Source organism: Eumetopias jubatus, unplaced genomic scaffold (genome assembly GCF_037043125.1).
Source record: "Eumetopias jubatus isolate StellerSeaLion01/CBP00866 unplaced genomic scaffold, mEumJub1_p1.0 scaffold_13, whole genome shotgun sequence".
In the NCBI taxonomy this organism is placed as follows: Eukaryota; Metazoa; Chordata; class Mammalia; order Carnivora; family Otariidae; genus Eumetopias; species Eumetopias jubatus.
In genome coordinates this window covers 112,219,725-112,246,511 of record NW_028274819.1, presented here as the reverse complement: position 1 = coordinate 112,246,511, position 26,787 = coordinate 112,219,725, and the positions used below count along the sequence as shown (strand labels likewise).

Below are 26,787 nucleotides of genomic sequence, written 5' to 3'. Positions count from 1 at the left end.
AATCACACCTAGTGTGTTTATGAATAGTTACTAGTAAAATTTTAGTTTCATGCAAATATTTCAGCCCAGCAGGGTCTTCAGCTTTGTCTGTTAAGAGAAACATACTAAAGAAAGAGTTGTGTCCTAAGAATGTAATTGAGCTGAGCAGGTTCATGGAGCTTCTATGTGTACAAGGTACTGTGCTCATAGTGAAAATGCCAAAGTACTTAGCTCTGCTACTTTGACCATCTCTTTTTGGTGATCTAAGAGCAAGTCCATTTCACTTCTTTTCAGGTTATAACGTTGACCATTTAAGAGATTTTGAGAAATGACCAGCAAAATTTTAAGACAAGACTGTGGGCATGGGGGAAACGGGGGAAGGGGATTTAAGGGAACACTTCCCTTGATGAGCATTGAGTAGCCTGTAGAAGTGTTGAATCAGTATATTATTGTACACCTGAAACTAAAATAACACTGTACTAAATAACTTGAATAAAAAATAAAATGTAAACAACAAAAAATAAAGAGTTTAGCACAGTACCAGAAGCAACAGTGCTGCTTTGCCATTAAAACACTGGAGGTTTTGGTAGCAACATTTGTCCCCCTACTTAACAACAAAAAACAAGCAGGACTGGAAGGATTTGGAAATATATGCAAACACTTAGTAAGTTGATAGTGAATTATGTGAAATACCAATTTTGCATTACCGCTAAGTCCTGATTTAAAGAGAAAATTGCTTGGCATCACAGTGAAGAGACACAGAGCAGATCTTCTGTGTAGAAAGGAATAACATTGTAACACATTTCAGTACAGTGTTTCCATTTTCATGTCTGGCGTAGAAGTTACGGCCAGCAAACTAGTATCAGGTGGCGGAGAGAGATAATTTAAGACCTTGCCTGGGACTGTAAACAGGAATTCAGAGATTTAGATCATTTCAGCCCAAGTATTATGTAATGTCTGCTCTCTGCTGAAGAATTTAGAGGTAAATGGCCTGCACTAGGTTATTAACGTCAGGAATGGCTGAGGAATTATGACAATTACAGAAATTTCTGGAACCTCAGGCTCTGCCATTTAAGCAGAATTGGAGAAGAGGGAAGGGATTAGGTACTGACAGGTAACGCATCAGAGTTCTCTTTACTCCAAATCCTGTATTTTGTCTGAGGTCCAAGTGAGGACTCATTCTCTTTATTAATCCTCGTTAGGTTAACATATCCCAGAGGAGTATTTATTTTGATTTTCTAAAATGCTCAGTCCCCCAAAACTTAGTCTGTGTATTTGATATGAATACATTGTTTCGTAAGCTAAATTTTCAGCTTCAAAGATTAGTATGCTCTTTATTTGGGAATATACTAAAATGCTTGGCCTTTATAATTCTGAGCACATTAGCATATAAAATACTGTTAAATGGATGAATAACTGGCAGAATCACTAGTACAAAGAGAGAAAACTTAGATTCAAGGCAGATGTTCTTTTTATCTATTTGGGCAATGATTCTATATAAAGAATGAGTTTTGTTATATGATTTAGGCATGTTAGGAATGCATGAGCTTTCAGAGGGACTTAACTGATCGAGATCAAGTACCAGGAGAGGTATTTTCATGTGTACTTAAAGGGGTGAGGGGAGATTGGAAAAAATAATCAGAATTTCATATAATGTCCTCTTAGACTTAAAAATACGTTTGTTGTATTTTTTCCATGAAGGAAAAAGTATTTTTATTTCTGTCTGTCCCAGCACCATCTGCAACATGTATTAGATGCTAAAAACTGTGATTTTTTTTTCCTAGTTGATATGAGAGTTCATAGGGAGTTTAAAAAAAAGGTATAGTATGCTGCCCCCAAATTAGAGATACGTGGATAAATACTTTATATTTGAGTTCTTTGATGCATCATCGAATCCTTTCAGCATCCTATCAGGTGGCAAGTCTGTTTTTCTCCCTTTTATAAAGAGGAACTGATGCTCCGAGAGTCATGTACTTAGGGTCAGGAGCTCAGAGCCGGAACGTGATTCATTTCCTTAAATGCGTTTGTCTTCTGTCCTGACAGTAACTGTGGGACACAGTCTTTGGTACCCATACTCGTATACGCCAAGTCCTTTCTCCAGCTGGACTGTCCGGCTGCTCCACCACTTGCTAACCCGATTACCGTGCTGAATCCTCTCCGGGCTTCTGATTCTCCGTTTGTAAAATCCTAGAACGAGTCTAACTTCTCCTCTAAGTCTCATTTCAACTCGAAGAAGTAATCCATTAGTTGAATAAAATGATGTAAGTTCAATATACACATTAATTCAAAATGTGAATTGGAAATACTATGAACTTGTGATATTTTTCTTTAGAAAATACATAATTCTAAGCTCCAGGCACAGACTAATCCTAGAGGGAGAATGATAGATCATTCCTCGCACCCAGTTTACAATCCCTGATACCATTTCTCGTTAAAGGAATCACAGATCCCCAGAATAACTAATTTGATTATTGAGACAGGAAATGTACAAGATGAGCTTATAAGACTTAGGCATACTAGAAGGCAAGAAAGCTACTTAAGATGACTTGAGACATAACAAAAAAACAAAAACAAACAAAAAAAATACTCAAAAGCCAATTTAAGAGTTCCCCTTGAGCAAAGATGGACAGTTTGAGTAGCAGTAAGATAATAACTATGTTTGACTGAAGCACACCAAGAATGTTTTAACAAAGAGAGGGGAGGTCATTAGTCACCTTTACCATATGCTAGGGATCAAATTTATTTTGAAAGCACATAAATAAAGGGAAGTTGTTAGCATTTATTGAGCCTTTTCTAAATGAATGGTAGCTCATGACGATCTAAAGACTGGTAATGGAAGTTTCTTGCTGTAGATCTGTCTCTGCCTGGCATTAGCTTGCCGTTCTGTGATCATGAATGTGATGATAATCTCGTGGCTTCTAATGTGTAAAAAGACAACCAAATATCATGTGCCTATTGATGAAAGCATACAGTACCACCTATGCAGGGTTTTTGCCAAAAATTCAATCTGAATCTAAACTTACCTCCAGATCCAGTTCACAGGAAGCAGAAAAATAGGGTGCCATGGGAATGGATCCAACCAGAGCCAGAATGGAGGAAGCTCTTGGGTATGGTTTCTTCAGCAAACAAACTGCAAGGGAAACAGGAGGAAAAACCTATAAATTTAGGAAAATTCAGAGACATACCAGCAAAATGCCTTGTGTGGACTTTATTTGAATTATGGTTCTAACAACAACAAAAACTTAAAAATAGGTATTTAACACTCAGGAATTACTGTTGGGAGAGGATCCAAGATGGCAACATGGAAGACCCTGAACTCCCCTCCTCCACAGACACACGGAGTCTATGCACAGAGCAGCTCTTCCTGAAGAACAGGACCAACTGAACAGCCTCTGTATGGACAGAGGACAGAGGAACCACGGAGAGAACAGGAGACACAAAGCCTCATCCCGCTACTGCCATCTGCAACCAGAGGGTCAGTCCTGAGGGACTCTGCGCATATTCATCCACTCTGGCTCACAGAAACAAAAGCTGTGGTTTACAAGGGCAGCTACAGTTTCAAGGATCTGGGCCTCGTGTGTCTGCCCAGCGGTGGGGGGCCTGTGGGACTCCCGTGAACTGGGGATGGGGGCTGGTGGGTGGTCACCTTCTCCTCCGTCTTGATGATGCAGATGACGCAGCATCGGGGCGCCCTGGCTGCTTCAGGCACAGGGCCCACACCAGCCTGCATGCCCTGAGGCACAGGAAAAAAAAGGCCAGAGTTTAACCAAGAACGGCTGGGATAGAAAAGAAATAGCCCCAGAAGAGTTGCAGGAGCGCTGTCTGAGGTCTTGGGTCAGAAGGGCTGGTGAGCTCCTCTGCCTTGCTGGCGTGGACAGGAGTGGGGCTTGGGGCCCCGGCCAGCCAGCCTCCTTAGCAAGTCCCAGGACTTAGCAAAGGGACACAGGATGCTGCATTCAAAAACATTTATTTCCAAATGCCCATGGAACATTCTCCAAGATGGATCACATGTTAGGCCATAAAACAAGTTGCAACAAACTAAACAGTGAAATCATGCCAAACATCTTTTCTGACCACAAGGCTATGAAACTAGAAATCAATTACAAGTAAAAAAAACTGGGTAAAACAAGCACGTGGAGGCTGAATAGCATGCTACTAAACAACTGGTGGGTTTACAAAGAACCAAAGAGGAATCAAAGAATACCCAGAGACGTAAGAAAATGAAAACGATATCCCAGAATCTTCGGCATGCAGCAAAAGCAGTTCTCAGAGGGAGGTTATTCGAGATACAGGCCTGCCTTTCAAGAAGAAAGAAAATTTCAAATAACCTAACCCTACATCTAAAGGAACTAGAAAAAGCCCAAAATTAGTAGAAGGAAGGAAAGAACAAAAGATGAGAGCAGAAATAAATGAAATACGTACTTGAAAAAGTGAAACAGTAGAAAAGATCAAAGAAACCCAGAGCTGGTTCCTTGAAAAGATAAAATTATTTAGCCATACTTATCAAGGAAAAAACAAACAAACCTCAAATCAGGAAGGAAACAGAAGTAACAACCAACACCACAAAAATACAAAGGATTGTAAGGCACCGTTACAAAAAGTGATATGCCAAAAAATTGGACCTAGAAGTAGGTCCTAGAAGTAGAACCTAAAAGTGCCATTTTTATGCAGTGTGGAAAGTCCTAGCCACAGCAATCAGACAAGAAATAAAAGGCATCCAAAATTGGTAAAGAAGTGAAACTCTGACTATTGGTAGATGACATGATACTATATGTACAAAATCCTGAAACTCCACCAAAAAACTACTAGAAGTAATAAATGGATTCGGTAAAGTTGCAGGATACAAAATAATATACAGGAAATTGTTGCGTTTCTATGCAGTAACAACTAAGTAGCAGAGAAGAAAACAGTCCCATTTACAACTGCACCAAAATGTATAAAATACCTAGGAAGAAATTTACCCAAAGGAGGTGAAAGACTGGTAATCCAAAAACTATAAAGCACTGATGAAGGAAACTAAAAACACAGACAAACGTAAAAATATACCATGCTTCTGGATTGAAAGCATGGATATTGTTACGATGTCCATAGTACCCAAAACAATGCAGAGTCAATACAATTCTTTATCAAAATACCCCTAATATTCTTCCGTAGAACTAAATATTGGGCAGAGGATGTGAATAGAAATTTCTTCAAAGAAGACACACAGATGGCCAACAGACGCATGGAAAGATGCTCAACATTACGAATTGGGGAAATACAAATCAAAAGCATAATGGGATATGACCTCACACCTGTCAGAAAGGCTGGAATCAAAAAGACAAGAGATAGCAAGTATTCGTGAGGATGTGGAGAAAGAGGAACCTTCGTGCACCGTTGGTGGGAACGTAAACTGGTGCAGCCACTGTGGAAAACAGTATGGAGGGTCCTCAAAAAGTTAAAAGTAGAAATACCATATGATCCAGTAATTCCACTACTGGGTATTTACCCAAAGAAAATGAAAACAGTAATTAGAAAAGATAGGTTTATTGCAACGTTACTTACAATAGCCAAGATACGTAAGCAACTTGTGTCTGTTGATAGATGAGTGAATAAAAAAGATGAGGTACACGTGCGTACGCACACACACACACAGGAATATCATACAGATGTAAGAAAGGATGAGATCTTGCATTTACAATAACATGGGTGGACCTTAAGTGTCTTAGGTTAAATGAAGTAAGTCTGGCAGAGAAAGATCCTAGATGATTTCACTTATATGTGGAATTTAAAAAACAGACAAAGAAACACACGAAAGGGGCGCCTGGGTGGCTCAGTCGTTAAGCGTCTGCCTTCGGCTCAGGTCATGATCTCAAGGTCCTGGGATCGAGCCCCACATCAAGCTCCCTGCTCCACGGGAAGCCTGCTTCTCCTTCTCCCACTCCCCCTGCTTGTGTTCCTGCTCTATCTTTCTCTGTCAAATAAATAAAATCTTAAAACACACACACACACACACACACACACACACACACACACGGAAATGGGTGAAATAGATAAATGGGGATTAAGAGGCACAAAATTCCAGTTATAAAGGAAGGAAGTCATGGAGATGAAAGTACAGCATAGGGAATATTATCAAAAGTATTTAATAATTGATAGTGTGTGGTGACAGATAGGGCCTACACTTACCGTGGACATTGAGTAATACGTAAGATTGTCAAATCACTATATTGTGCATCTGAAATGTCAACTCTACTGAATAAAAATTGTTAAATTTGGAAAAAAATGTTTTAGAAACATAGAACAACTACTATGGAAGATCCTATGTAACGACAAACTGCTTATGGAAACTGTAAAACCCCCTTCCTGAACAGGGATAGTTTGAGTTGGAGAAGTAGAAACTTATGTCTCATTTCTGCATAGCATTAAAATTAATCTTCAAAATTGCCTAATTAAGTGAAATGGTAGGTAAATTTCTAACAAACATAATTTATGTTTGTTACTGTTTGATGGGATGACCCAATTATAATATCACCCACGACCCCAGAAACAGAGAGGTCTGTTAAGGATTTAGAAGCAAAGCACTGCAACCTCTTACCTCATTTGTTAGACGTTCTTTTCTGCTTTCTCTGGTTCTGGATTCTTAGTATTAAGCTCTGGTGGGTTTTCTTCCAGAGCTAACATGAAATTCCTGTGCTTAGACTTGCTGAAGCTGAAAAGGGGAAAGAAAAATCAGAAAGGTAAAGAGCCAGTGCCACCTCCTCCCTTGTGCCTGGAGAAATGCAGACACGGTCCTGCATCAAGGAGCTAGTTTGTTGTTTTTTTTTTTTTTTTTTAAGATTTTATTTATTTGAGAAACAGCAGGTGAGAGAGAGAACATGAGTCGGGGTGGAAGGCAGAGGGAGAAGCAGACTCCCTGCTGAGCAGGGAGCCCGATGCGGGACTCGGTCCCAGGACCCTCAGCGACTGAGCCCCTCAGGCGCCCCTGGGAGCTAGTTTTGATGAAGTGGTGAATTGAGAGTATTAACAAAAGCGTCAGTCTTACCTTTTAAATATGAAGACGGGCATGAAAGTGTATAACCTTGTTCAGGTTGGTACTTAATAAACATGCATTTTAAGCCAAGTATCTCAGAGATTGTTTTTTTCTCCAGAATACACTTTTCAGTGCCTAAAAAGGGGATCATTGTTAATACTGATTTGCAGTAGTAGCAAATACAAGAGCAAAAATTGTATTTTTATATTTTAAAGGAAACATTTATAGATGAAATGTTAGGATGTGTCGGATTTTCTTCCAAATGCTCCCGGTTTGAGGCTCGGGGATGGTGAATGAAGCCCAGCTGGCTGGGAGTGGGTCCCGTTGCAGCTGGACCGTGGGATTTACTCTGCTAGTCCTCCTTTAAACCATTTCAGAATAAAATATTCAATCTTACTATTGGGGAGAGTTTTGTTTGTCTTTGGTTCTCTGCCGATCTGCTTTAAGGTAGTATGTTACCGTATTTTAACACAAAATGCTTTCTCTACAGGGTGCATATGGTCCGTATTCCCCTGATGAGTGCGTATCTTTGCCTGTGTACACGAGCTCCGAGAGGGACCGCGTGGTAGCCAACATGGACGTCCCGTGTGGGGGCAACCAAGACCAGTGGATTCAGTGTGGAGCGGCTCTGTTTCTAAAATATCAGTAGTCTAACGATAATAAAAGCTGTCTTAGCAAAAAGAAACATTTGCTACTTCAACTTAAAATCAATAGGTGGTCAGTCTACATTTAAACTGTTAGTTCAAAAAATTATCACATTGTTACCCACCTTGTGTTATTGATCTCACTGGGTTTTTATTTTAATGGGTCATGACAGTGCATGCTACTTTTAAAGTAACAATTCATAGGTTCATGTTAAAATGCTGTATTCCCTTGAGAACATTAAATATTTTTGTGAGGCAGTTCATGTTTCCAGTGGCTCAAAAAATTAATGTTGTATGTAAGAGGTTGAAAATAGTGTATTTTAAGGAATCTAATTTGGCTACTTTTTGGTATCATAATTTTGTATTAAAATATAAGACCACTTTTTTCCACTCGTGTGGGTTTAGATAGGTGTTCTCTTTTTAAACAAAAATATATTCTGTTTTAGTTAAAAATTATATACCATCTCAAAGTAATCCAAAAGAAATGGGGAATAACAGCACAAACCAGGGTAAGAATTTTACAAATGGAGTAATTAGACAATGAGAGGTTATCATTTCTCACGTAGATGACTTTTTACCATCTGTTTCTATGAAACAGTAAAATTCTACAATGGCTGGAAGCTTTAAATATATGTTGTAATTTTAGAGTTTGTGAGCAATTGGAATTGGGTTCAGAAATCTTAACTACTTGTCATATTACCATTTGTATGGGTCCAATCAGGAGACCAAAAACAAACCAAACCACCCCACTGGTTTAAAGGGTGAAGTTCAACATAAAGATTAACCTACCATAGAAGAAAGTGAGACAAGCCCATCTGATAGCGCCCGACAGGACGAGCGTGCGAGGGGGCGGGGCTCCCAAAGCCTCGGGGTCATACCTCGTTGGACAACGTCTAAGTTTACTGAGAACTTTCCTGAGTTTCTGCAGTTCCAGGCAAGCCCAGGCCTGGAAATTCGGAGCTCCAGAGCAGGCAGGGGCTGCGGCCTCAGCAGGTGAGCTGTGTGACCTGCTTCTGGTCAAAACACTGTGAATACAGACAGGATATGGTAGCTTCCGGAATCCTTCACAGGGCACGGCCAGTGGTCATTCTCCCTCCCCTCCTCGTCATCTCCTCTGCTGTCTTGGGCCCTGTGTTTGCAGAGCCACAAAGGACAGAGACAAACACAGAGAAGGCGGGACTCTGTGGAGCATGGATACGCTGGATGCGTTAAGTCTGGGCTTCGTTATACAGGAGTGACTCGGCACGTCTACAGGAGGATGTACTGCTGTCCTAGTTCAAACAACGCTGGCTTTTAGAAATGAGAATCATTTAGAGATAAAAATGTGAACCTAAAAATGAGTTAGAATTCCACATTGAGGGAATTCCCTTCAGAGCGCCTTCACTTGCAGGCTTTCTAAGTCTATTTGCAGGGTGTGTGATTATTGAGGTTACATACTCAACTTTTTATAAACTCAACAAAGACTTCATTGATAATTTGCATTTGATTAGATTATTTTAGATCAAAGAAAAAATGGCATTATGCCTGGGCAGAAGCTACAATCACAGAGGTACCTAATTCCCAACCTGAGATCGAGGATGACGAGAGGAGAGGGGAGGGACGGAGTCTGTGACTGCAGCCAACTTGCAGGTTTGTGTGGGACGGCACAGTGTCCGGAGTCCTGGCCTCTGGGGGTTCGGACCCCCTCCCCCCTCACCTTGACCAGACCCCTGAGCCCTTGAGCTTTGGTTTTGTGTCTGTGAAGTGGGGACCGTTGTGCGTGTTGTAAAGTGTGATTTGAACAATAATGTACTGACACCATGACCTAGAGCAAACTCGATTAATGTTTTACATTCACTAGTTAGAAATAAAAATTAAGCTGGGAATCACATGATTACAATATTTCCCAGTTTTACATTATCTGGTGTATGTGTGACTGTGTTTCTAGTGTTAAAGGTCCATTTTATTTTCACAAGACACGCCAGAGCTTAATCACACAGCTGTCTTCTGCGGCCTTTGTTCCAAACCGACAGACATATGCTGAGCGTGTGCGAGCAGTGAGAGCGACTGCACGTGACAGACATGCGACAGGCCTATGACGTCCGAGTCATGGAGGAGAACAGTGAGCCCGCTCGCAGCGCCGCTCAGCCTGTGAGGTCTACGGGAGGGAAGGCCCTAGGGACGGAGCCGCCGAGCCCAGTCCCCCCGCAGTTCAGCCCGGAGCGAGGAGGCTGAGAGCAGGTGTGCGGGTCTGTTCCTCAAACGTGTGTTTGCTGCAGCGGAGTTTCTGGCGAGGAGGTAAAACGAATCAACGGTGCCCGTCAAAATACTTGTGACGTTACGTATTTTCTTCGAAAAGTCAGCTCTGCAATGGACCTTAGGCAGAGAGCCTGAGGTGGGGCGGACACGCTTTCCTTCGTGACCTCAGCGTGCACTGAGCCGCCTCCCTCCATCTGCCCTCCTGCCTCCAGAAAGTCGTGAAAGCAGGAACTTTGTCTACTTCCTTCTCTTACAACGAACCCCATGCAGGGTCTCACACACACGGACGTACGTCGTGTCACACGGTCCCCTGAAGAGTGGGAACCCCTGTTCCGGACACATGCCTAACACCATTTCCAACGCCACCTAAGCCCCTCAATAGCTTCTCCCACCCCGGACCCAAGGCGGCAGTGCGCATCTGGGTTTTTCGTAATTCCCTTTGGTTTCTTCATAATTATTCTGAATATGAATGAATTCTTAAACCCTATTTCCTATTTCGCTTACCTTGGCACATAGATCTGATTCTGCTCTTGGACCCGCCCCTTCACTTTTATACAGTTTTTGACTCTCTGTCGCTGCTGGGTAATTGGGGACTGTTTTCTCAGTATGAGTGTGTGAACTGACCGCTGACTTGTCCCGTCTCCTCTCGAGGACCTGATGCTACACTGCTGTGAGCAGTCGCGCATCCACGAGACTTCCCCTGGGGCGCGCGCCTCGCGGGGGACTCGGGTATCCCCATAAGGAAACCCTGCAACTTCCTAAGATAACACCAAGGGATTTTCCAAGTGGCTCATCACTTACCAGGCGATAAGCAATAGTGCTGGGCACTCTTTCAAGTGCTTCACAGACTATCTCGTGCGCTTGAACCCACCCCCGGTCAAGTGAGTTCTTGTCACTCTGAGTCCTCATCGATGCTCAGCACCCATCTGGTGGACGTGAGATGCCATTACATGGTAGTTGTGATTTGCATTTCCCTGTTTACAAATAAGGTTAAGGGGCTTTTCTTATGTTTACTGTCCACTTGTGACTTTTCTGCCATGAAATGCTTTTATCTTTTGCTCAATTGTTTCTGTTCGGTTGTCCTTTCTTAGATTTTTGCCAAATCAAACTTTACTTGAATGCAGATTTTTTTCAGACTTTCCTCTGGTTTGTTTTCCGACCAAGTTTATTAAAAAGCAACATTTTTTTTTCCTTTAAAGTTTTACCTTTTGTTAGTAGAAGGACCACAGATAGTAACTTTATATCAGATAAAGCTATGTGCAAATCCCAAATTTAATTGCCTGTTATTTTATCTGTGAGTTACATGGTCCTAAGAAAATCAAAGAACGCAAGAGGCTGCTCATTTCTGTGAAAGGAGAAATCAAAGCTTTAAGAGAAAGTGGGCTCCAAGCGCAATTTCAACTGCCGGGTAGGAGCTCCATGCACGCACACCGGGGAGGTTCTGTGTGGACAGGCTTTGGGGACCGTTGCTGGTGCAGGGTGTTCAAGTAAAAAGCTTAAGAAATGAAAAGTCCAGTCAAGTTCAAGAGTTGAATTGCAGATTTTTGTGAGTAGATAGGAAAGTAGGTAGTGTATACAACTGACGTTCATGATCAAGGATTTCTTGTGTAAAAGTTAAATGCTGAAGCTCGCAATGTAGTGACAATAAACAAGGGCTCGTACGACAGCCAGAACACTGGGAGGAACTTTCCTCAAGGCTTAGAGGCTTGGCTTTTTCTGCAAGCTGCTGTCCATAGGAGCAAGCAGGTCCCGTGCCAGCCCAGGGGCGGTGCCTCCGAGCAGGGAGGACGGGACAGGTGGTCTCATGTGGCAAAAGCAAAGGGATCTCCCAGGAGGCTGAGGAGAATGGCTCCTTAAGGAGAGATGAGTCCAATCTTGGACTCTAAGAGCCTCAAGAATTCATTTTCAGGCCAATAAAGTAAGGGTCATGTATGCACATGCTTTATCACTTGCAAGACGATTATATGGGCAGTGTCACAACCACCACGCGAGGACCGCAGGACGGGGCTTGGATCGGGTGCGATGTGAACATTCGGGATGTTGAGCAGCTTGTCCATTCAGACTCAGGACCCGGAAGCTCCAGCTGTAAAGCGGCTGACAAGACCTGTCTCCCGCCGCCCTGCTGGGGCCCATTCCGATGCTGTGCAAAAAGCAGGTGCAGCTCCGTCTGCCGGGCACCTCCTGCTCGATTTCCTGAGCACTGCTCTGGCGACAGACATTCTCCCAAGACCGTGGACCTGGGGTCTCTGGAAAGAAGAGATTCAGGCGCACCCATGGAGGACTCAGGACGGAAGAGGCAGAAACTCCCCATCTGCTGCGTTATCTTCAAGCCTGGTCTCAGCGGTGCGCGTGCACATACACACATATGTGAGGTTAGGGGGTCAGTCAACCTAGTCTCAGATTTGTCACCAGCCCCCTGCCTCCATCCATTCCGGCTTTCCTGCCAGAGGTCGTTCTGTTCAGAAAAGCTTCATTGCACGTCTCAGCATCTGTGGCATTGACACATACGGCCTGATTCTAGCCCAACCGTCCGCCTGAGAAACACCATCAACGTCTGAGAAAGGCAAGCTCTGAAAAGAGAATTTCCACGTGAACAGAAGGGCTATAAAAATGGCCCCCTAACTGTATTCTCCAGAAATATGGATGTCCTCAAAGACGGAGCAAGCCGAGGAGCTGTTCCAGACTGAAGGGCAGTGAAGGGGACACACGGGGAGACAGTGTGGGATGGGCGGCTCCCGCGTCCCGGGCACGAGGGAGTGCCGTGCTGGGCAGGAGGGTGACAGGACGAATTACAGGCCATACATGAAACAGAAGTCCCGTTTTAATGTGACATTTACCGAAGTCGGTAACTCTACTATTGGTATGCGGGACAACATTCCTTTTCTTAGGAAATACCAAGTTATTGAAGAGTGAAGAGTGACCATGTACAACTCATTTTCACGTGTTCAAGAAAAAGTAACCCGTACATACACATGAAATAATAGATGAATCTGAGTCAAGGGTCTCAGGGGCCCTTCTCTATTTTTGAAACTTTTCTGTAAGTTTAAAATTATTTCCAAAGAAAAAATTTAAGAACGTAGCTCATCAACTGCGTCCCACTGCGTGTAACCTCTGCTGTCAGTCTCTGGCTGATGCCCGCGAGCACCCCCACCCATCCGGCTCCGGGAAACGTGGGGTTCCGACTTTACAACAACTGCCTGGGGTTTCTCCCAGACAAAACTGGGGGATCCTCTTACTGCACCTGAGGTCCTTACCTTTTGGAAAAGGGCTTTACAAAATATGCAAAAAGCCGAAAAGGAAATGAAATAAACACACACAATCTTTAAAAAAGAAAAGAAACATGTTTACAAAATGTAGGTTTCAGATCCAAAGCATGGACATGATTTTCTTTGGTCAGAACCACTTGAGCAGCCTAACTCAAAAAGACTTCTCAATTACACATACCAAGTTTGGAAATGCTACACAATTGAGGCAACAATAAAAAGAATACTTTAAAAGTTTCAACTTCTTCTCTCCAGAGGAGAGAATCACTGCCCCCCTCAAAAAATCGGTAAGAAATTTATAACAGCATGAGCTGAAATGGAAACAATGTCAGTAAGATCAAATTAAAATCAGTGTTATCTTAACAATACAATTTTCTCAGCTGGAACGTTAGCTTTTCTAGGTGATACTCCAGGGACAAACTCTGGTGAGATCTAAAACAAACTAACACGACTAGAGGTTTTTGTCTCTAACGTAGCTTAGAATAGTCCTTGTTTCACTAAACAACATTCACAATAGCTCTGGCTCTTATTTTACAAATAACTTTCTCTAAATGTCAGAGAAATTTTTTTTGACTACTTAACCATGTGTGTGTCCTAAGAGCAAAGTTTAAAATCTTTCAAATCTTTCAAATCCTCATTTCAAACAATGAGGATTAACAAGGATCATCCGGAAGCTAAGTGAGAAAAGAGGAGCGACTTAGAGAAAATCAAAATGAAACAACTGGATGCAGACCATATTGAAATCACAACCATTCTGGGGTGTGGACAGACACCAAAGTGAGCAATCTGCCAAGGAGATTGCAAGAAAGAAGAGGCACAGAGGTAGAGGTGAGGATCTGTAGGGAGGGAAGGCCTCAGGGACCAGGGGACGGCTGAGTCCCTGAAAGTTTGCTGCGGGCTGAGGTGGGGTGTGCGTTGGGACAGAGGATGCTGGAGGCAGTGGGGACCGGCAGCTCTCCTAGGGGAGGCGTGAGAGTCACACTCAGTGTCCCTTCCCTTGTGAAATGTTCTGATAGTCCCCGAGTGAGGTCCCTTATATTATGTGTTCTCCTGCATGTACTGGTTCATCGTAGTACTTCTCACAACAAAGTTGTGATTTGTGTATCTGTTCATGATGTGCTTCTCCACTAGACGCAAAAGAAGCTCCGTTAGACCTGGGACTTGCTGACTTATGTGTCATTCTGCGCCTCTGCCTGGACCTGGGTAGAGTATAGTAAATATTTGCTGAATGGCTCAATGTGTGCATCTAGGCAAAAGTGAATGACATGTCCCAGAGGCTCAAGAGATCCAAGAAGGAAGAAGGCGGCCTGATGTATGCAGCAGTGTTAATAATGGATGGGAATCAGGAATAAACAGGTTGGAAGGTGTTTATAAGGAAGAATTGACACAAACGGATGACTGCCTTGCTGGGTATGCAGGAAGCTCAGGCGTCTAGCTTAGGTGACGGTGTCACTTCTGTCTGAGAGCAGAGAGGAGGAACAGGGCCAAGGGGGTAGCTGGATGCCTTTGGCTTTGGAGGCTCTGGGAGGCTGGTGTAAGAGCAGCCAACAAAAGACGCAGACCCGCAACTACTGAGAACAGACTGACGGCGTCCAGAGGGGAGGAGCGGAGACACAGGCTTCCAGTGATGGAAGGAGAAGTCAGGGGGACGGAAGGCACAGCTTCGTGGGCGAGAGTCAGCGCCACTGTGACGGTGCGGTATGGGGACGGGTGGCAGCCACCCTTGCGGCGAGTGCACACCCAGTATAAACCTGTCCGTTCACCCTGTTGTGCACCCGCAACTCATGGAGCGTTGTGTGTCAACTAGACTCAGAAAAGAAGGCGAGAGAGAAGCAAGGGAACAGAAGGAGCCTGCTTCCCACAGCCGTCTGCAGGCTCAGATGTGCCCAAGGGCTTAGTTAAAGGCGGGGGTCCTGGCCGGCCCAGACCCTCTGAATCTCCGGGAGTGACACCTGGGAATCTAATCGTTAATGAACTCCTCGGGGTGTTTTTATGAGCGTCGCTATAGGAGAGGTTCTTAGAGTCCAAGGCAGACATACTTTTCAAGGAAGAAGTGGGGATTTTTTTCAAATTCCATAGAAAAGTTAAATTCGACAGTGAAAGCTGCCCACTTACTTGGCCGTGAGGACGCTGTTGCCATCTTTAGGGTGACTTTGGTAAACAGTGGAAGGAAATGCTAGGATGCTTTCTAGATCCTAACCCCCCCTTCTTTCCCAAAGGGAATAAAAAACATGAGGGTGAATATTTGAGACTTAAAAATCTAAACCTTTGTGCTACTTTTTAGAAATTTCATGATTTTTATTTCTCAGGCACTGTTGCATGACACTCTCCCCTGGGAAATGGCAAGCTCATTTCTTCCAGCTATTTGGACATTTTAAGGTAATCTGGAAAAAAAAAATGTTTGCAAACCTTTTTTTTTTCTTCCTTTCCCGGGAGGCTCAGGTAGGTGAGCTGGGTCCCAGGCCCTGCCCCTCAGCCAGCCCCCCGGCGCTGGCACAGGTGAGGTCCTGGCTGGGCCCCCAGGGTCATCCAGGGAGAATGCCACTAGATGGAGTTGATGCTTGTGTCTCCTTAGTATCTTTCTTCTGGGACCAAGATACCAATTTTAAGTTTCTAAGTTTTTAGAGTTTTTTTTTTTTTCTTAAGTTTTCTTCAGTTGCACTCGATACATTTCTCCCCTTTGTTCCAGGTCCTCCTTAGGAAATTCGGTTAATCTCAGGTTCCTTCTTTACGTACTGTCTCCCACAGTCTTCTCCCCGCCTCTCCAGTTGTCGCTTCCGTTACTTCCTTTCGCAGTCTGTTTCGAGTCTGTTCTCTGTCCCGTTCACCTGTGTTGAAACATTCATTCTACGACTCCAGTGAGGACTGGTTTCCTCCTGGAATTTGCCCTCATCTGTTTGTGTCCCCGTCACTATGCGTCTGTCTTCGCCCCCCCAACAGAGATCACGGGCACTGTCGTTAGATGAGAGGTTTCGTTCTTCTGTTTCCTGATGGAAAACCGTCATGACCGACCCGAACGGGGAGAGACACAGACTCAGTTTGGTCACCTTGCCTCTCGCCTGGCTGCCTCCTCCTGGGACCGGTGGGCTTTCGCCTGCTGGCTCCCACTTCCACAGATGAGACCCTGGGTGTGGATGACCTTGGGGGCCCGGCCAGGGCCTCTGCTGGCACAGGGGGGCCTGGAGTCCCGCTCGCGGGTGGCCTGGCAGCCCCTGCAGGGAGCTCATGGGCACAGATGCTGTGGTTCGCACGGGCCAGCAACGCCTCTTGTTGGCAGCGAGCCGATGGCTTTCAGCGGTGAGCACAGGAGGACACAGCGGAGCCGGGGCGTCCCTGCAAGCCTGGGGGCCGCTCAGCGCCCAGGAATAGCTGCCTCGTCCATCAGCTGTCGATCCAAGGCTCCCCGGCACTTTCTAACTCAGAGGCTACCCTGAGGCCCAGTTCGTCACGACGGTCCCATCTGAGGAAATCGGAAGAGCACGTAAACGACAGCATCAGCCGTTGTGTGAGTCCCGTGGAGCCCGGCCGTGAGGACGGCGCGGTGAGTTCCGTGGCCGTGAGGACGGCGCGGTGAGTTCCGTGGCTGGGGCACCTCTTGTCCCGTCAGTCCTCAGGACGCTGTGACAGATGTGACTCCTGGAACAGGGATGGCTCCCCCAAAATAAGAGCCTCTTAAGGGAAAATCTATCGAAAGACTGATTTTGTGAGAGAGGATTCGGGTTATTTCCCTAACGTCCCTGAGTCATGCACCCTAGTGTCCCTGTACCTGTGCTGCCTTCCCCCCGCCCCCACCCCCCGGAGTGGGCCAGGCCTCCCCACGCGCTTCGACCAAGAGCACGCAAGGGAAGTGATGTTGCGCGTGCATCTTGTGGGACCAAGCCTTTCCAGAGCCTGCAGCTTCCTTCTCTGCCCTGGGCCGTTGCTGCCTTGGGAGCAAGCCTGGCCGGTTCCCTCCCTCTCTGCGGAGAACCAGAGACACCACAGCCGCAGGCTGACCCAGGGGACGGAGAGCGTCCGCTCCTTCAGGGGTGCGGACCGAATCCAGCCCTGGCTGCCCTGCCCACGGATGAGACCCTATCAGGTAACCCCAGCCTGGGCACCCGGCCCACCCACAGCAGCTGGAGACCCCATGATCAGTGCTGTTTCAGGACCCTAACTTGAGGGATGGTTTCTTACACAAACATGAAAGACCGATAAAGGATTTCTCCCGGATGGTCCCAGATAGACGAGCCTGAGAGAAGCCTTTGCGCCTGCGCCTGTTTTGCAGGGGCGCAGGGAAGAGAGGCAGGGGCGAGGCAGGGCAGGTGGCTCCAGGCTCATGAGCTAAGCACCAGCCAAAGGTCCCACCTGCTAACATCACATCGGGCTTTGCCATTTCTCCCTGTGACTTTCGGGCACCCGCACGTCCAGCCCACAGCCTCGGCCGTGCTGGGAGAGCAGGAAAACGGACCGTGACCCTCGGGTACAAGGCTGCTCTTCGAGTGATGTAAGTGCTCTGGTCGGCGTTGCTCAAGTTCGTTAATCTAGGAAAACCTGCTCGACTGTTGACTTTAAATGCGTGAATCGTGTGGTTTGCAAATTATGTATCAATGAAACTGCTAAAAATGCATCCTGGACAGGTCAGAGGTCAGTATTGACACAAGTTGGGCATTGTAGTTACAAAGTAACACTCTGGAGTCTGCACCTAGGGTAACTGAGTTTATGGAATGGATTAGTGATGGAATTCAGATTTTTCTCCAGTTTTTTGGGGTTTTGTTTTTGTTTTTGCTTTGAACAACATTGCTCCAATAAATATTACTACAGGTATATGTTTATACTTCTCTGTGTGAGATAACTACCCCTAAAATTGTTGGACCAAATTTCCTGCCCTGATTTCATTTATTGGGTGCTGCCAGGTTAATTTATGAAAAACAAACAAAAAACAGCAGTTCACCCTTAGACCAATAGTACGCAAGGCCGTTCATTCCCTTAAACCTTCACCAGCACTGGGTGGAATCAATCTTTTTTCTTTAAGATTTTATTTTATTTATTTGAGAGAGAGCAAGTGAGAGAGCAAGCACAAGCAGGGGGAGGGGCAGAGGGAGAAGCAGGCTCCCCGCTGAGCAGGGAGCAGATGTGGGGCTTGATCCCAGGACCCTGAGATCATGACCTGAGCTGAAGGCAAATGCTTCACCCCACTGAGCCGCCCAGGTGCCCTGAATCAATTTTTTTTAACTGTGGCAAATACGGAGGTAACATCATGACCCATTATTGTTTTAATTCACATTAGAGGATGGTGAGTGAGATTAAACACATTTTCTTCTATTTATTAGGTATTTGCATTTTCTCTTTCGTACATTTTCTCTTCTAGCATCTTGCCAGGTTTTACTAGATTTACTTTTTCATCTTCACACTAAAAGGGCTTCCTGATGTAGTCATGCCATTAGCCTTTTGCCTGCCCTATGTTTTCCAACTATTTTTCCTTTTTTTTTTTAAATCTTTGAGCATAATAAATGTTTATTGTTGGAGATTTAAAATAAATAACTTTATGAAGCTATCTATAGGCTCTATCCTAGTTGTTATGACAGACAACCTGGGTTCAAAAATTCAAATAAAAAATGAAAATTTCTGGAGGGCAAAATATATTTCTTCTTATTTTTCCACTTTATTTCCTACTATCTTTTGAAAATATTAGAAAGTTGAAAAAAGAATATAACATTGTATTTTCCCTAACTGGAATTAAAGTAAAAGCTTAAAAATAATTGGGGAGAAATCGGTTTTTGATTTTGTAGTTTATGCCAGATGGAAAATTTCAATGTTTTGGAGATAAATCTATCAGTATTTTTTTTTTTTAAGATTTTATTTATTTGGCAGAGAGTGAGCATAAGCAGGGGGAATGGCAGGCCAAGGGAGAAGCAGGCTCCCCGCCGAGCAGGAAGCCTGACACGAGCTCCATCCCAGAACCCTGGGATTGTGACCTGAGCCAAAGGCAGACGCTCAACTGACTGAGCCACCCAGGCGCCCCTCTCAATATTTTCTTGTATACCTTCCAGGTTTCCTGTACAGCTTAAGAACTACTTCCTCTCTCCACCTCAACCCCCAAGGTTGTATTAATAGAAAATTATACTGTATTTTAGTTTCATTTTCCACAATTAGATATGTAATTCAAATTTCTGTCTATGATATGGAATACGTGTCTAATGTTTAAATTTTTCCAGGTGCTGTGTTCTCCTTGACCCAGTAAGCAGTAGATTTGACTTTGTTATAGGAATAAGTTTTGCTGGAGTTGCTCAAGGAAAAGTCTTCCAACATTGCAAAATCCAAGCCGTGAGCCCCAGTCTCCACCTCTCGTCCGTCTCTGGGCTGCATTTAATAGATTCATCACCCCTGTCTGCTTTTACTCCCTTGGCCCGAGGGGTAGGCGTTGTTCCTGGCTTTTCCCACTTTGGCCCCTGCAGCATCTCTGCCTACAGTTCCCTCAGTCTGGAATCTCCCTTTTTTGCAGCTCCAGAAACTCCTTCTAAATAACACATCGCCGCTGCGTGCTTTTGCAAAGCCTCTACCTCCACACATCAGCCCCTTGACTCAAGTCTGTCCTTGTGACCCTCATCATTTCCCTCGTGCTTCCTGCCACTGTTCGTATATATGCTGTTGTGGAATATTTCCTCTGCCTCATCTTCCAGAACAAGGGGACAGTTTCCAACAGGGGACATTCTTTTCATAATCTCTCTTGACTTTTCAAAATTTAAGAGTCTTTTTCCAGTGTCCCAGAAGCTCTTTTGTGTTCTCTATCTGGATCACCCAAAGGCATCTTTTTTTTTAATTTTTTGTTGTTATGACAATCACCACACATTATGTCATTAGTTTCTGATGCAGTGTTCCATGATTCATTGTTTGTGCATAACACCCAGTGCTCCACGCAGAACGTGGAAGCCATCTTCTTATACCAGGAGCACTTACCTCCTGTTGATTCTCTTAGTTCTGACTTCCCAGCTGCGTGTCCCACTCAGGGGGTGCGGGAGGAAGCATGGCAGACTGGCGGGGAGGGAGTGAGCCTGTCCCTCGTCATTCCCGTCTGCTTTCTGGACTTGCGAGTGACACCTAGTGATGCTATTTCCCAGGGACTCATTACTCTCACATAACGCCCAGTGCTCATCACATCACGTGGCGTGCCCCCCCCATGCCCATCCCCCAGTTACCCCATCCCCCACACCTTCCCTCAAGCAACCCTCAGTTTGTTTCCTGAGATTGAGTCTCTTATTGTTTGTTTCCCTGATTTCGTCTTGTTTTATTTTTCCCTCCCTTCCCCTATGATCCTCTGTTTTGTTCCTCAAATTCCTCATATGAGTGAAATCATATGGTATTTGTCTTTCCCTGAGTTATTTCACTCAGGATTATACCCTCTACTTCCATCCACATCGTTGCAAATGGCAATGTTTCGTGCTTTTTGAGGTCAGGCCTCAGTTTTATTCACACCCCAGAAACGCGTCTCGCGGGCCCCTCGCAGACCCTGGGACCGGCCAGTCCTGGCGCCCCAGTCCCCGGGCTTGTCTACGAGCCTCGATGACCTCGAAGCATAGGGAGTTTCTGGTATTTGCACAATTTGATCTAAAGACAGAGTAATTTTGTGTAATCCAAACCAAAACCAGCTCCTTAATTGTAGAGCCAGCACAAGATAAAAATGGGGAGCTTTTTGCTAAAAAATTAAGAATGATGAGACTGTGACCTCAGAGTGTCCAATGCAGTGTGGGGCCCTTGTGAGCCTGGGGTCAGCGCGTGGGTTTGTCACATACCCGTGAAGCCTGTTCCGATGCGCAGCTCAGTTCCTCCCGGACCCCCAGCCTTGGGGAGTGGGCACTGCCTCGGGGGATTTCCGTGCCGGGGTCACCCCTATCTTCCCTGTTTTGCTGGTTAGGTTCTCCCTCTATTATAGAATGCTTTCTGTAACACCTGGTGTGGCTTTCCTCCCAGTGCGCCCTGACGTCTCCCTCTTTAACTGCTTAGGGCATTTATCTGACCTCTCATCAGCAGTTGTGTGGACAGATCAGCAAACGTCAGGTTTTCAAACAAGCAGCTCAAAACATCAAAGTCAGAAACATATATTAAGACACGTTCAAAATGGTTTTTAAAAATAGGGTATAGGGGGGCATCTGGGGGGCTCAGTGGGTTAAGAATCTGCCTTCGGCTCGGGTCATGGTCCCAGGGTCCTGGGATCGAGCCCCACATTGGGCTCCCTGCTCGGCAGGAAGCCTGCTTCTCCCTCTGCCACTCCCCCTGCTCGTGTTCCCTCTCTTAGCTGTCTCTCTGTCAAATAAATAAAAATCTTTTAAAACATAATAAAAAAATAAAAACAGAGTATAGGTACAAGAGTTTAGTATTCTGTGAGCACACCTTTCCTCCAGCAACTGTTCTGCCCAGACGTAGGTTTTACAGTCTGGTGAGTGGGTGTTGATATTAATTCCAGTGTATGTTTAAGACTAGCAGTACCTGCAAACTTTTTAAAGACCTTGCTAAAACTGGCAGACCTTCACCAAAATCTTTTCCTATTGCAGGAGCACGGTCGTCCTACAGGGAAACAGCGGCTGTGTTGGGCCAGAGCCCCGTTTGATCTCGCTCCTGAAGAGAACGTTGACTTCCCGAGCGGGAGCTGGGGCCTAGGCTTGCTGCTAGGCAACTACACGTGTTGCATTTCCACACAAGCCCCGCTTAGTCCCAGATGCCGTGATTCAAGTGCTGATGGTTTTGAGGGTTTTGAAGGATGGAAACAGTGTATCTGAGCTCCAGGGAAGCCCGTGCGTTCAAATTACCCCCAAAACGGGGGAAGTCAAGTCAAGGCAGCTCAGAAGAGGCAGCCCTGTACCTGGGAGCCCCCCACGCGTGTGCTCGGCAGAGGAACGCGCTCGCAGCTGCTCAGGGAGCGCGACTCATGCCAATCTGAGAACAGAAGTCACTGTAAAAGGCAATTCCGTTCCTGAGCTACTCACAGAGATGGGGAATATCAGGCAGGCTCTACGAAACTGTAAATGACATCTGATTCGAACTGCCCTGGAAACTCGAGTGTGTGCGGGAACGGAGTCTCCCGCTAAGTACCGAGGCTTCACGGAAAGCCCAGCGCCCGGAGACAGCTGAGTGAGGACACGGGACCGGCTGCACGGGTGCACAGCGGCATGGCACAGCCCGCCCCACTGGCGGCCAGTTGTCCCTGCACCCGCTGGAGCCGCGGGGAGCACCCCGCAGGAGGTGCCTCCTGCCTATCACCATGCACCCCGCAAGCCGCCTTTTCAGGCTTGCTCCCTGCGATCCCAGAGGGCTTCGGAGGGACCCTGCACCCTTGTGCATGGGCCTCATTCCCCATCCTGTGGGGGGCAGGAAGGTGGACTGCCCAGGGCCCCTCTCTCCCCCCTGCCTCCTCTGTCCTGAAAACTGTCAAGGTGACCTTGAGAAAGCTGAGGGGGACATCAAGAAAAAGAAAACTGCTTTTCTTTATAGATCAGCTAAGACAGAAATCGCCTTAAAATTAACAATATATAGAACTGTATCAGCTGCCAGGAATGGATGGATCGCCCTCTGTTTCATGAGAAACAGTCAAGATAAATAACTCAAATAACATGAAAGTGACAAAATTCTTTAAAGTTTCCAAATGGAAAAACATGCATTTAAGCCATGCCTTTGAAGTGTGCCTACAGGCCACTGCTGGAGTCGGCTCTGGGGGTCCCCCACGGGGAGGAAATTTATCCACAGGAAAGAACAGAATGTGCCTTTTTCACACAATGGCATCAAGAGCATTACAGAGATCATTCTAACCGAGCTCTATTTTGCTATAACAGATGGTAAGCCATTTATCTAACTTTTGGGTGTACTGTTAGAAATTCATCACCCAAAATGTACTATAGATCTTTCTTTAACCTTTTCATATTTAAGGAATGAAGGTATTCCAGTCTAGTTTCTTAAAGGAGGTCCTACAAAATGTCGTATGTTAGCAATTCTATTCAGAAAGTATTATTTTGAAGGAGAGAGTAATTGTATAAAGGATCACAGACTTAATACAAGGTACTGCAAAGTGAGAGTGACGACAGGGTTCTAGGGAGGGTGGAGAAGCCAATGAAGTTATTTTTACTTATATTCCAAAATATTTTAAAATTAATTCCTGAACTGAAAATCAGTAACAGCCAAGCAAGCAAACCCTACCAGCCCACTGTTAGTTTGAGCATCACTGCGCCTGATTTGGGGGAAGAACAGCATCGTGGTTAAGTAGCAGGTTTTTCAATCACCTTAGACTTGCCAACATATGGTGTGGTTAAATAGTCCTTAAAATAAACATCCAGTCTTGACCATGTTTTTTGTCTTCTTTGCAAGATGGCCTTTGGTCCTTTGACAGGTGCACGGGTGGTCCACTGTGTGCTTATGCTGCACCATTTCGGCACCCCCTTACTTAATCCAGACTTTTATGATCCTCATTCAACAGTTCAGGTGTCAAGAGGTGTGCAAGATACATGTTCGAGAGCACTGCAGAAAATTCCTGAGAGAAACTGAGGAAGACCCAAATATGTGGAGCAACTACCATGCTTATGAATTAGAAAACTTAATATTGTCAAAATGTCCTTTCTCCCCAAACCGATCCATCGAAACAAGGCAATCCTAATCAAAATACTAGCAGGCTATTTTTTGTTTTTTCTTTTTTTGGCAGAAATTTTAACAACTTATCCTAAAACTTGTGTAGAAAATCTGAGGACTTAGAAGAGTCGACAACAACAACAAAAAACACACACACACACACAAAACCCATACACATTCCAAAACCGGTGTTGGAATGCTTATGTTACTTGATTTTAAGACATTATGAAGCTATAATGTTCAAAATATTGTAATGACATAAAATAGGCATGTAGATCATTAGAACAGACTACAGACTCAGAAATAGACATGTAACTATGCAGTCAATAGATTTTTGACAAAGTGGTCACAACAATTCAATGAGGAAAAAATATTTTCATTGATGTGGGGCAAGTGGACATCCATATACAGAACAAATGAGCCTTGATCCTTTGCTCCCTTCGGGCACAGAAATTCACAAGAAAATGATCATAGACCTAAATGATCATAAGACCTAAAACTTAAGAAAACATAAGGGAGATTCTCAGTATTCCTGAGTGTGGCAAAGATTTTGTACAAGGATACAAAAAGCTTGAACTATAAAAGAAAAAGTAACTTCATAAAAAATTTAAGACTTACGCTCTTCATAAGACATTCTTGTGAAAATGGAAAGACACATCTTGACCTAAGATAAGACACTTGGAAAACATCAGTCTGACAAAGGACTTTAAAAAATACATAAAGAACTCTTATATCTCAGTAAGAAAACAAGTGACCCAATATAAAAATAGCTAAGAAATTTGGACATTTCACTATGTAAGATACGGCAAATAAGCATGTGGGAAGATCCTCGCTGTCTTAGTTATTAAGGGAACTATTATTAAAACCACCCGTTACCACCGCACCTCGAGAATGTCTCAATTTAAAAGGATGACTCAAACAATTGTTTTCGAAGGTGACAAGTACAAAGAATTGCCAGTGAAGATGTAAAGCGCTACACCCACTTTGGAGGACAGTTTTTCTTAAAAATTCAGTGTTAACCTTCCAAATGACACAGCCATTCCGCTCCCAGGTATTTACCCCTCAAGAAATGGAAACACCTGTCCACAAATAGACTTTCTATACATATCCCGATGGAAGCTTTATTTGTAATAAGCACAAACCTGAAATCACCAAAGTGACCATCAAATAGTTGAGTGGATGAATGAGTTATGTTATATCCACGCAGTGGAAACTTCTCAGCAACAAATAGGTGTCAACTATTGGTAAACACCACCATATTGATGCATCTCAAAATAATTACCGATTAAGAGAAATCAGATAAAAAATAGATGTTTTGTCTGTATGATTCTATTCACATAAAATTATAGGAGGTGCAAACTAATCTAGATCACTGTGGTTGCCTTTCCGTGGTGGCAGGTGAGGTAGGGGACAATTTGAGATTTTAAGGACTAAGAGGAAATTTTGGGGTATAATACATACGCTCACTATCTTGATTACAGTGATGGTTTCACATTTGCATACAAGTGTTAAACTGATCAGTTACACATGCAAAGTTTACTGAAGCACAGTGATTCCTAAATACAAAAGTAAAATTAAAAAAATACCATTATCATTTTGGTAGACGTCTATTTCCTACGCCTTTAAAAATGAATTTACATTTGCAGGATTCCTTCCACACGATGGGACCCCACCCTCGCCGCACCCCGACGCATCTCTTTCTGAACTGTGGCGCCAGGCGAGTCCTGCCATGGTCGGCCGAGAGCAGAGATGGAGGTCCCGCCAGGAGACTGCTCAGACCCAGGGAACACGACTGGAGTGACCTGTTACTTCAAGCAGATGTAAACGCATGCTATCAATCTGAGCTTTCATCAGTGACACAGTATTTGAATTACTGCTTTGATGGGTAGCGCATGTCCGCAACCTTCAGGCCTCAGGATCACGGAGCTGGCAGCTGGGCTCAGGTGTGACACACAGCAGGATGCTTTTCCACCTGAAGCAGGCAAAGGCAGAGATCCAGCTTTTCCATCTTTTCCCTCCTGTTTTTCTTCTTCTCCCCCTGCCTTCTGCTCAGTGCTTATCACAGACCCGTTACGGTCCAGACCCCACGTTGGGTCTAAATACACAATGGCCAGAAGGTGACACGGCCCCAGCTCTCACGAGCTGATGATCTACCGAGGCAAACAGAAAATTTGACGTCCTGCGACAGACACGTAGATCCACGGGAGCACATCGCAGTCAAGATCCAGAACATTCCCATCCTTCCAGAAAGTTCTTCATGCTACCTTCCAGTCACCCCTCATTCCACCTAAGTAGTAACGGCCGCTCTCATTTTACAGAAGCTTCTCTGCCAAAATGTGTCAGGGCCCAAACAAGGGAAAATGGGCTCCTTTTGTGTGTCCCTGGGGGACTCTGTCAGGACAGAGGAGGCAGCGCAGAGTGGGAGCCGTCCGCGGTCGGAGGGAGGGCAAGGAGCGGGGGATCCAGCAGTTAGCCGTCGAGGGCTGCCCAAGCGGGAAGAAGGAGCTCCGAACAGAGAACTCCAGATGGACGGGAACGGGGGAAGACGGACACATCTGTGTTTACGACTCTGGGGTAATGTCTCACCATTTACACAGTGGAGCCCTCTCCCCTCGCTTGGCTTTGTTCAGAATGCACTAACATAATGCATTTTCACCAGAACGTTAACAGAGTGCGATTCTCCATCACCCTTGTGCTCGCTGAAACCCCGACCTCGTGCCAGAGCCCGGACAAGGTCACCGCGCGGTCAGACAGTCTTAACCAGCTTCAAAGTAGGTCATTGGAGAAATTGCATGTTACTCCTGCCTTTATATATTATATAAAATGTGCCTATGTCAAAATTTATGCAGCTCAAAGACACCCCCAAAGGGTCACTGGTTGAGAAAAGAGCAGTATTACTCAGCAGTTTTTAATATTTAACCTTCTTTTAAAAAGATTTCTTAATTTATTTGAGAGAGAAAGTTCAGGCAAGAGGGAACAGGAGCAGGGGGAGGGGGGAGGGGGAAGCAGGGGGAGGGGGAGGGGGAAGCAGGGGGGAGAGGGGGAAGCAGGGGGAGAG

At 45.0% G+C, this 26,787-nt stretch overlaps 1 protein-coding gene and 1 long non-coding RNA gene across 3 annotated transcripts in view; both read left to right on the top strand.

The window, feature by feature from the left end:
• Positions 1 to 9,534, top strand: part of DYNC2H1 (dynein cytoplasmic 2 heavy chain 1) — a 318,727-nt gene extending 309,193 nt beyond the window's left edge. Inside the window, exon 89 of the mRNA XM_028105952.2 lies at positions 7,482 to 9,534. Within this exon, the coding sequence (XP_027961753.2) occupies positions 7,482 to 7,640 (159 nt within the window). The 3' untranslated portion in view covers positions 7,641 to 9,534. The remainder of the gene's footprint in view (positions 1 to 7,481) is intronic.
• A 5,365-nt stretch (positions 9,535 to 14,899) lies between these two features.
• Positions 14,900 to 26,787, top strand: part of LOC114211216 (uncharacterized) — a 30,513-nt gene continuing 18,625 nt past the window's right edge. Inside the window, exons 1-3 of one of the 2 annotated variants that reach the window (XR_003609716.2) lie at positions 16,903 to 17,622; positions 21,668 to 22,945; positions 25,376 to 26,500. This is a non-coding gene — a long non-coding RNA (uncharacterized LOC114211216). Of the gene's footprint in view, positions 15,516 to 16,902; positions 17,623 to 21,667; positions 22,946 to 25,375; positions 26,501 to 26,787 lie in introns of those variants that run through there. The other variant, XR_003609718.2, reaches the window with a different exon arrangement.